We start from the raw sequence: 11,157 nt of genomic DNA, 5'->3' as shown, positions 1-11,157 counted from the left end.
TAGGCTCAATGTCCTTTATTTATGGCTAGAAACCAAATATGAGTGAGTACATCCCATGTTCCTCTTTTTGGGTCTGGCTTACCTCACTTGGGATAGTGTTTTCTATTTCCATCCATTTGCCTGCAAACTTTAAGAAGTCCTTGTTTTTTACTGCTGAGTAGTACTCTAATATGTATATATTCCATACCTTCTTCATCCATTCTTCAATTGAAGGGCATCTAGGTTGTTTCCAGGTTCTGGCTATTCCGCCTGCCTCTGCCTCCCAAGTGCTGGGATTAAAGGCATGCCCCACCACAGCCGGACCAAATTTTTATTTTGTTACATTTGTCTTCCCTATTTAAATCATTTTGCAAGTTGTTTTGTAGCAATTGTTTTCCCCTTCCTATGGTGTGTGAGCTCATGTGTCATCTTTGCTAATATACTGCATGATCAGATATATGTAATTGAGAGTAGTTATATTAATAATTGCAAAATTATGTTATGGTCCTTTGGAAGTGCCAGTAATGAATACAGCAGAAATTAGGTTTGATTATCAGAATTTTGCAAAAACTATTGAAATGGTGATGTAAAATAATGAAATGAGTAAATGCCTTGGGCCCTTTTTAGGGAATACCTTTTAGGGACATGGGGCAAATAGTTTTATGAATGTTAGTTCCAGGTGTTTATTTGTTGTTTAATAGAGAAAAAATTCAAGGAACTTTTGCTTTTTAGTAAAGCTTTAAGTAAAAATGAGAACCTTGAGAGTTGTTTTGGCTGTAAAAATTATTTTTAATTTATAAGGGCTGAGGGTATCTAGCCCAGTGGTAGAACACCTGCCTGGCTCGCACTAGTCACATCCCATTTCCTGAAAGGCCTTAGTTTCAGCGTGTGTACTCGGTGTCTGCATGTGTATGTGGGTGCCCAGAGGCCGGAAGAGAGTGTCAGGTGCCCTGAAGCTGGAGTTACAAGAGGCTGTGAACCACCTGACGTGGGTGCGGAAAACTGAACTCTGGTCCTCTGCAAGAACAACAAATACTCTTAACTGCTGAGCCATCTCTCCAGCCCCCACACCAAATTTTTTAATTAAAAAATTATATGGGACGAGGACGAGAGGGCAATTAATATGTATGAATATAATAAAATGTTGTGTGTATATATAAAACTGTCACGATAAACCCATTATTATAAATAATTAATATGGTAATTTTTTAATTCTAAAGGGACATAGAGGAGAAAGAATCTGCCTTCCTTCCTATGTTGACCCATTGTTGCCATTTTGTAGGAAATCACCCCTCCCACACACCCGGAGCAGAATCTCTGGACCAGTGCAAACAGGAAGGGCTGTGTGTATCCTTCACAGAGGATTCAGGGCACAACGCCTCTTACAGCCACTTAAAACTCACTTCAAAAGGCGATGTTTAGATACAGACCTGGCCGTTACTGACTTGAAATTCTGTGCTTTAGTTTTTAAGATTAGCCCATGTGCCCAACCTGAATTTTTGGCAGGTCCTGCCAGAGATTTGCTTCTGTCTTTGGTTGTGCCCGCACCCCCTCAGCAGTGTCGCGCCCAGCTTGAAGACAAGGCAGGGAAAGCCTTCCGCTGGAGGGAGAGTGAGCTAAAGGAAGTGGAGCAGCTGGTTCCTAATGACGTGGTATGGCTCCCTCATCTTTCTCTCCTCCTCTTCCTTCACTAGAAAAGACATAACATCCTGACTAGGATGGCCCAGGGCCCCAAGGAGCATAACTACTGTAGACATTTAGAAACTGCAGAACCCAAATGTGAAAAAGTCAGGCAGAACAATCAGGAATACGGAACTCATTAGGATGGGAACAACATGAAGCCTTCAGGGGTGACTCCTTCATTCTAGTCCAAATCCCAACGTCCTAAGGAAACGTGAAAGGGCAAGGAGGAGAGCAAGACGAAAACTCTAGAGTAAAAGTGTATAACACCGCTCTGATGAAGGCCATGGTGTGATCCAATGATGGAAGGCAAATGCCATCCTTCTCCCTTCTGATGGAGCAGAGAGTCTAGGACCAGCACCATATTTGAGTATCTGGCTGCTGGATTCGGGAGAAGATGAAGAAACTCTTTCAAGTTTCCCTTTTCTTAGCTTCAGTGCATTTTCAGAAACTTCAGTTGATGACTCAGAATGCCAGCCCCTTGCAAACCTACCAGTGTTCAGCAAGAATTGCAAATTACTGGCAAGAAAGACTGGACAGAAGGTGGTGGCGCTCGCCTTTAAATCCCAGCATTCGGGAGGCTGAGGCAAGCCGACCTCTGTGAGTTCAGGGTCAGTTTGTTCCAGGGATCGAGTTCCCCAAAGAGCCAAGGCTGGTTCACAGAGAAATCCTGTCTCAAAAAACAAACAAACAAAAAAAAAAGATTTTACATTGATCAGTTTGAATGCCACCCTAGGACTGTGTTTGCCCATGAACTGAATTTCTAGTGAGGTCTCACAGCTGCACCTTTCCATTCAGTCCGTCACAAGGGGAAATGGCACTACTAAAAACTCAGATTCTTAACACATTGATGTCTTGTTTTCTGGTCTAAAGGAAAATTTGAAGCAAAAACTGGTCAAAGTGCTGGAGGAAAACGTGATTTTGTCAGAAAAAATTCAGCAGTTGGAGGGAGGTGCTGCCGCCTCAGTTGTGAGTGGGCACCCGTCTCATTCACACGGTAAGTTAGAAAAGCCATGTGTGAGGTTGCCCAGTTGTTGCTAAATGGCCTGTTTAATGAACGTCGGCAACCAAAACTCTCATGGCTGCCTTTGGTTCTCCTTGGCCATTATTTTTCCTTAGGAAATAGTAGAAATTGTAATCTTACCTCAGAGAGTTATTTATTTTTGTGGTGCTAGAGAATCTAATCCAGGCAAAGTCCCTCGCTTTGCTTCAGAGAATTGTAGTGCAGATGTCTTTGAATTACCAAATGAAACGCTGTGTTCATGTAAAACATACATGAATGTTGTTTTTAAATCATTACAGCAGGAGAAAATACAGACCCATGACCCAGCAATGACTACCATCAGTATTTATGAATTCTTTCTTCCGGTTTACCTCCATATGATAAACATTCAACTCAAAATTTTAAACTATACCCTGATTTTTTTTTCTCTATGTAACAGCTTTGGCTATCCTGGAACTCACTTTGTAGACCAGGCTGGTCTCAAACTCACTCACAGAGATTCACCTGCCTCTGCAGGGATTAAAGGTGTGCACCACCACCACCTAGCTATACCCTGATTTTTTTCAGGATAACTTAATACAACACAATATATTCATCTTAAACTTACTCTAATGAAAATCTAAAACATTTCTATAACTCCAGAAAGTTCCCTTACATACTTGTGTAGTCATTTTCCCCTCTGTACCCCAGGTAGCCATAGACCTATTACTACACCCTAACTTAATGGCATAGGCAGCTCCCACAATGTTGCCTGTAGCCCTCATTTTTCTAGCAAACACCATATTGTTGTTTCCAATATTTAATAACTATAAAGTTGCATTTGATTACAACAGTGACTGTTTAAGTATAATATGGAGAGAAAGTTGATAATTCTAAAGAGATTCTGACTATTCGAAAGAAAGACCTAAGGCAGAAGAAAGCCTAGAATGAAATCGTTTCTCAGAGACCACCTTTCTTCCCTGGTGATGGGACTAGGACTCCTGATACATATGCTATTATATTATATTATAAATAATGCTGCTGTCAAAAGCTGCCGCACAAAAGTACACGTCTACATTTGTGTACAAATGTATACAAGTGTGTACATTTCAGATTGTTTTCCTAGGAAAAGCCAAAGGGCATAGACATTTTTTGAGGTTTTTCTTACACATTGCTAAACCTCTCTTGAGAAATGTGGTTTTGATAATCACATCAGTCACGTGTTTGTGCTCCCTTCTCACTCTGTCTCTGTAAATACTACTTTTGTTTGTTTGTTTTTTGAGACAGGGTTTCTCTGTGTAGCCCTGGCTGCCCTAGAACTCACTCTGTAGACCAGGCTGGTCGTGAACTCAGAGATCCACCTGCCTCCTCCTCCCACATAGCAAATGCTACCTTTTAAGCTTGCCTTTAGGCTGAGGTGGCGCCCCCCTTTACTGCCAGTACTCGAAGGCAGAGGCAGGTGGATCTCTGAGTTCAAGGCCAACCTGGTCTACAGAGCAAGTTCCAGACCAGTTCCTGTTAAAACAAAAAATAAATAAAATCTACCCTCTACTTCAAACCTCTGGCTCAATTTTTGTAAGTAAATACAGGCACTCATATTGCTATGAGAAACTTGACATGGAAGCATTGAGCCGCCACTGTTAAAACTCAGCCCAATACAAAACACAGATGAAATGGTCATCCGTCTCCTCCCACCTACTTCAAAAATAATCCTTTTGTTCAGTCACACACGCCGGTTCTGTACGGTAGCTCCCGGGGGTTAGTGAACTTAGAGCAGTCCTGTTTTCCACCTTCCAGACCTTGCCACTAAAAACATGATCCATGGTAGCATCACCTGGGAGCTTGTTAGGCAAGGGAGTATTGGCCTCTCCAAGGGCCTACTGAATCAGAATCTATTTTTAATAGAATCCCAGGCGATTGGTAAGCATATTAGCATTTGCAAAGTGGTATTCTAGAAAACTGGCTCCTATAGGACCAGAGTTCCTGTGCCTTTTTTGCCTACCTCATGACTGTCGGCAGTGGTAGAGTATTTGGAGAGGCAGGTGTAACTGTCTTGGCTATCACTGAGATATTACAGCTTGAAAATCTTGCAGATTGACACAGTTCTAGATGTTTCCACAAACTTGGTAGGGAGAAAAGGCTCAAGTTTCCCAACCAAAATGTAGAATGCAGGAGATTGAGTATTGTTTCCTGGGTCCAGCAGTGAGGGCAGGTGTGTCACTGGAACCTCGTGGTGGTCCTGTGGGCTCTGGTGAAACTCAAAGGCTGGTCTAATATGTCTAACTGTACTTGGCTGAGCTGTAATTCAGGTCTGTCACCAAATGCCGTATTCCTGCCAAATAACTCCTGTCTCCAAGGGAGGAAATGATGAATGGCAGGTGGCAGGAAGTACTGGGAAGGGTGGGGGCTGGTTGAGACGGTCCCAAGTACTTGAGCTCTACTGAAGGTGAGCTTGGAGTCCTGCTCACTCCTGGCTGCTGTACCCTTTGTAGATGATCTTCTGCGCAGGAACCAACAGCTGACCCTACAGGTGGCTTGCCTGAACCAGGAGCTGACTCAGCTGAAAAGGCTGGAGGAGACAGTTGCTCTTCTCCATGAGAGTCAGAGGTAGGAGCGGTCTGACTGGCTGGCTTCAGAGCCTGTGTTCACTTCTCTTTATCTGCTCTGCTTTTCTTGGAAACTAGACTCTACACCTGTGTAAATGAGTGTATGGAAATCTCCTGTGCTAGGCCACGTTAGCTCAGAGATCAAAGGACAGCTTTTAGTACTGCCTTTATACACCAGGGACAACCCTTTGGTTGGCACTGGTGGGTTGAGACTACTCAGCAGTTAGTTTTTCAATGGCTACAAAGGGACTTTGGGGTCAGCCAATTGTTTTGGTCATTACATACCCCTCAGATCAGTCATCTGGCTCCTCTGGAAAGTGCCTGTTTGCTATTGAGCACAGAAGACTCACTAAGAGCACTCAGTAGGGAGTAATAGGGAAAGAATCCAAAGTAGCCCTGTGTCAGCCTCTTCATAGAGAGCACCTCCTGATGGGTTGGGGGAGGGGCTTAAGGCAACCCGCAGTTAGAACTTTCACTGCTGTTTAAATAACCAATCCCCCTACGTTCAAACTCAGACCTCATCACTGATTTTCAGTAGAGTAGCATTAAAACCAGAGGGTCAGATCCAGGCCCTTTCTGGATAGCTTAAAACAAGCAACAATAACAACAAACCACCCCATAACTTTTCACTTGGGTATGGTAGGACATGGCTATAACCCCTGTGCTTGTGGTAGTAGGATGGTCAGCCTTGGCTACATAGTGAGTTTAATGCTAGCCTATACTATCTGAGACTCTATTTAAAAAAAAAAAAAAAGAACAAGCAACAACAAAACTCTTTATAACTATTTCAAGCTTTGAAGAGTAAAGAAAGGTCAAAGTCATGGTTCTGCATTGGAATTACAGGAAGGATTTGTTGATTTGCTGAAATGCAGATTGCTAGGCTCCAGCCCAGAATTCTGATTGGCACTGTAGGCTCCGAGCTTGAGTATTTGTGTTTCTGATATTCCCCGTCTGTGCTGTAGCTGCTGGTCTGGGGCCCACGCTGGCGTTAGAGCGTCTCCTCTAAGGGATGAACACTCAAAATACCTATCTCAGATTAACTTGAAACAACTCTGTTTTCCTAAATCACTCAACTTGTTTATTTCATTTTTACTTTGGTTCTTAGGGAAATATTTTGGTTTGTTTGTATAGTTTTATTAAACATTTATGTCATCTTAAAGTCAAATCCATAAATAAGATTGAGAAGTATCTAGCCATTTCCTTCCCTCACCAGCCTTCTGCCACTGCAGACTCTGCTGGTGCTGTTATCTGCTCAACTTTTATAAAAAGGTGTTACTTTTTATATTCACTCTAATCTTTAACTTTAAAAGTGTCATAGTCTCAGCCTATGTGCGCTTTGCATGTCTGTGTGCCATATACTCATGGAAGCGGGAAGAGGGTTCCAGGACCCCTGGAGCTGGAGTTACTGATGTTGGGAGCCACCGTGTGGTGCTGGGAACTGACTGCAGTCCTCTGGACGAGCAGTGCTCTGTGAGCCCCCTCTCCAGGCCTGCTTTAACATTGTAAGCTATTTATTTATTGGGAAAGGGAGGAAGGATTGAATATGCTAGACTGTGGGTGGAAGTTAGTGTACAGGGTTGCTTCTTTCCCTCTACCATGAAGGTCCCAGCGGTCAGATTCAGGTCGTCTAGCATAATTACAGCATCTTTATCCACTAAGCCATCGCATTGACCCAACATTTTTACCTTAAAAAATCAGTTCACACAGGGCAGTGGTTTTTCAAGACAGGGTTTCTCTGTAGGTTTGGAGCCTGTCCTGGAACTCACTTTGTAGACCAGACTGGCCAGGACAGCCAGGGGTATACAGAGAAACTCTATCCCCAAAACAAAAACAAACAAACAAAAAATTAAAAAAAACAACCAACAAACACACAAGACAAGGGCTAGCCGGGCGATGGTGGCGCACGCCTTTAATCCCAGCACTCGGGAGGCAGAGGCAGGCAGATCTCTGTGAGTTCGAGGCCAGCCTGGTCTACTAGAGTTCCAGGACAGGCTCCAAAACCACAGAGAAACCCTGTTTCAAGAAAGAAAAAAAATTCCTCTATTATAAAATTACCAGTTAGATGAACAATATTTGACTGCAAAAAATAGTCCAGTATGAGCTGAGGTGTGTGTGTACTTAGCAAGTGTGAGGTGCTCAAGGTCAGTTCCCACCTCCAATCCCTGAAAACAAAATAGTGCTGTAATTAATACTATGGGTATAATTTTTTTTTTGAGACAGGGTCTCTCTACATAGCCCTGGATCTCCTGGAGTTTACTATATAGATCAAGCTGGTCTCAAACTCAGAGATCCGCCTGCCTCTGCCTCCTGGCTGGGATTAAAGGTGTGAGCCATCATCTTTTGTATACATCATCTTTTGGCTTTTAGTGTTGTGTGGTAATTCAGAGTCCAAGAATGCAGTAGTGGCTTGTACTGTTAGTTAGCTACAGAGGCAAACTAATAAAAGAAGCAATGATTCGTGAGTGGGAATTGCTGGGCCTGATAGGAGCCGGAGCCCTAGTGCTTCTACTTCTCATCAAGAAAAGAATGGACAAACCGCTCCATAAAATGTGAAATATAATTGCCCCAGTCAATCTGAACACAGTCACATGAATTGTAACAAAGGAACTGTAGGTCTGCTTTAAGATAATCCACTCATAAATTGGACAGTTCTATTGAAAGATGTTACTTCATTGTGTATTTGTCTTTAGAAGTCATTTCAGACCTGAATGGCATCTACTTTGCTTTTGTGATTTCATGACTGCCTTTTCCCCTGGGCCTCAGATCCCTGGTGGTAACTAATGAGTATCTGCTGCAGCAGCTGAATAAAGAACAAAAAGGTTATTCCGGGAAATCGCTCCTGCCTCCCGAGAAAAGTCATCCTTTGGGGAGATCGTCGCCCTTTGGGAAAAGCACGCTGTCTTCCTCCTCACCAATGGCACACGACACGGGTCAGTATCTAATACAGAGTGTCTCAGAAGCTGCTCCCGAGCCTAGTTTGTGGAGCTAGCCCTGAAACCCTCACCACCAGCTCCCTTCCAGCCATGGAGGGCTCTCGGTGCCAATGTCACGGTGTTGGGTAGTGGTGTTTACCCCAAAGATTAAGAAAAAAACTTTTATGACTATATTGTCCCTCTTTTATTTTTCTGTTTGTTTCCTCCTGTTTGGTCATTCTTTCCTTCTGCCCACACAGATTGTTAGACACCATTTCACACAGAAACATTTGATTAAAAATGTCAGAAAAGTAAAAACAGAGGATACTTTTCAGTGTCCTTTGAGGCTGTGGCAGGAAATTACAAAAGGACATCTGTCAATGTCTTTTGTGTTAGATGAATTCCAGAGACTCTGAAACGTTGGAGTCTCCTCTGCCATGGTGCAAAGGTATCCACTCTGGAGGAGCCCACAGCCTGGTAAGACTCACATGATGGTCTAATGAGAGCTTGGAAGAAGAGCTTGCAGATTAGGATGGTTTCAGGGAGATGATGGAGAGCCTTCTAAACTAGAAATGCAGAGTCTGGTGACCCTTGAGGAATCAGGGATCATGGGTCAGGGACAGAAGTGGGACATGGTACCCTAAGAATGTATGATAGGACATCCACCAGTCCTAGCCTGGAGAGTGTAATGTCAGGAAGATGTCCCCAGAGGACAGTCACCCGAGACCTGGGAATGAACAGTTATTAGGCAAAGCATAGGACCAAGGACAAGAACAGGAAAATAGCAGCTGTGCTGTGTCACAGAGTGACGTGTCTCCAATGCTGCGGAGGGCAGAGGAACTTAGCTGCATGGCTCCTTGCGGACTTTCCACTAAGGAACAGAAGAGTAAGGCTTGCATTTAAAAGGCTTCCTCTCTAAGGAGACTGGGTTACAGTGAAATAGAACTGGCCTAAGCACAAAGGAGCTGGACAGCAGAAGCAACAGAAACAGGCCCACCTCACTCGGCTCGTGAGCGTGCCTGGGTTCAGTGTCCACTTCACACGTGAGGAGTATACATACTTTGATCCTGGTTAATCAGGGATCTTAAACCTCAGTGGGTCTACTTCTGTGTCAGCTTTCTCCAGAGCAGCTAATGTTGCCAGGAAACAAACGCTCTCAGACCTCTTCACCTGTTGATCCTGTCAGGAAGGGAGGCAGGGGACGGAGACACTGTCTCATGTTCCTACTCAGATGCCATGCAGGGAAGGAACCTCACTGCTAACTCACTGCTGTGAAGCCCCCATGTTTCTGAATTAGAAATAAATCCACAGACATTTGGGTTTATCTGGCTTTTCAAAAGGAGCCAAAATTTTTTTGTGTGCATGCTCCACAAGGACCATCTTCTCCTTGTCCCATGAAGAAAACTCCATAGAGCTTACGGCTCACACAGAGAGGGGAATGTCTGGGTTGTCACATTTTAGAAACACAACTCAGGGTGCAAACTAATCTACTATGCAGACCATCATGGGCAAATCCCATAGTTCTTGTCCCCCCCCTCCACTCCCTGCCTCTAGTGTGATCATCTAAGGGTGGCAGCCCAGCGTCTGCTGAGAGAGCACTCCCTCCCTCCCTCTCTTCCTCCCTCCCTCCCTCCCTTCCTCCCTCCCTCTCTCCCTTCCTCCCTCCCCCCCCTCTCTCTCCCTACCTCCCTCCAAGTCATTCCACCACTCACAGAAATGAACAGGCTGCCCCCGCCCCCCGCCCGCAGCTCTAGCTGAGAGTGAGACCAGGTATGGACACAGGTGGACCCATTTGCTGTGAGGAGCTCTCAGTAAGTGGGAGCTGGAAGGATTTACAGATCCCACAACACTCACTGTGGGAAAGCTTGCAATCCAAACAGATTTCCCAGGCTAGATGAAGGGACCACTCCTTTACTGCTGGGGAGGAAGAAGCTGAAACCCTACCCAGGTAGCTTGAGAGAATAGGGACAGCCCAGTGAGGAGCCAACCTCTGGCAACGGGGAAGCAGGTGCCAGCCTGTGCCCTCTGCTTTCCAGCCGACCTTTGTCCCTGTCCATCCCACACCATTTGTCTGCATCTCTCATCCCTACATGTTTGGCAGAGCTTGAGCCCAGTCTGAGCAGCAAGCACATCTCAGGACAGCCTGTGGGATGGAGGGACACACAGTTACATTCCCTCACTTGTGCTCAGGTCAGAAGCTGCCCTCTCAGGGATAGGCCCCAAGTGTCCGTGTCACAACAGCAAGGAAAGGAGAGTTGGCAATGAAGCCTGTGCTTGGGAACAGCTCTGCCCAGACACCAGGGACTCAGAACTAATGATCTGGAAGGAAGCAGAATGGCTCCACCTTCCCCATCAGAATGGTGAACAGATGGAAGGGAATCAGCCAGAGTCCCTCACTGGGACCCCAGGCTCATCACTGTCCATGAGGCCCCGTTCTTTTGAGAAACAGTGTTGGGGTTTGCTGTGCCAGAAAGGGCTGGCATGAAAGCAAGATGTTTACAGTCTGGGTCTTATCTGTAGAAGTCTTTCTTCCCTGGGCCTCAGTTTCCTCAGCCATAAAATTAGGGAATCAACCGTTTATTCTCTCAGGTTCCTTCTAGCCCTGACTATTCTGAGATTCTGGGCTAGAGCCCAAAATGTCTTACCCTAACAGCCCCCTGCTGGCAGCCATCGTACTGAGGCCTGGTGCTGAGCCTCTGCCAAGGCTTGGCTCAGGCCAAGTGTGCTGTTTCATCCTTCCTTCTGCTGTGCAAATGCTGAGTGCAGACTGAGGCCCTTAGCGATAGGACAGCGGGCTGTGATGGCATCACTCTGGGGTCAGGGCCAGCAGAACACTTTACATCTCCCTGCGGCTCCGCTCTGCACTAATGGAAGAGGATCTCATCCATTCTCCTGGGCCCGGCTGCCAGTGGGAAGGAAGAGCCCAGCAGGGTGGATGACAGGAAGTGGTGAGACTGAAGGGGGCTGCAATGACCCCATCACACCCAGTCAGTCCATA

At 45.3% G+C, this 11,157-nt stretch overlaps 1 protein-coding gene across 2 annotated transcripts in view; it reads left to right on the top strand.

The window, feature by feature from the left end:
• Positions 1-8,353, top strand: part of Lrrc36 (leucine rich repeat containing 36) — a 55,674-nt gene extending 47,321 nt beyond the window's left edge. For both annotated transcript variants that reach the window (XM_050144408.1, XM_050144407.1), the window contains exons 11-14: positions 1,486-1,631; positions 2,533-2,656; positions 5,134-5,248; positions 8,011-8,353. In XM_050144408.1, the coding sequence (XP_050000365.1) occupies positions 1,486-1,631; positions 2,533-2,656; positions 5,134-5,248; positions 8,011-8,236 (611 nt within the window). In that variant the 3' untranslated portion in view covers positions 8,237-8,353. The remainder of the gene's footprint in view (positions 1-1,485; positions 1,632-2,532; positions 2,657-5,133; positions 5,249-8,010) is intronic.
• Positions 8,354-11,157: the final 2,804 nt, after the last annotated feature.

The sequence above is a fragment of the Alexandromys fortis genome, unplaced genomic scaffold, assembly GCF_014885135.2.
Source record: "Alexandromys fortis isolate MF-2015 unplaced genomic scaffold, M_Fortis_MF-2015_v1.1 scaffold_1, whole genome shotgun sequence".
Taxonomy (NCBI): domain Eukaryota; kingdom Metazoa; phylum Chordata; class Mammalia; order Rodentia; family Cricetidae; genus Alexandromys; species Alexandromys fortis.
The sequence above is the reverse complement of the archived record's forward strand: the minus strand, read 5'-3'. Positions and strand labels throughout refer to the sequence as shown.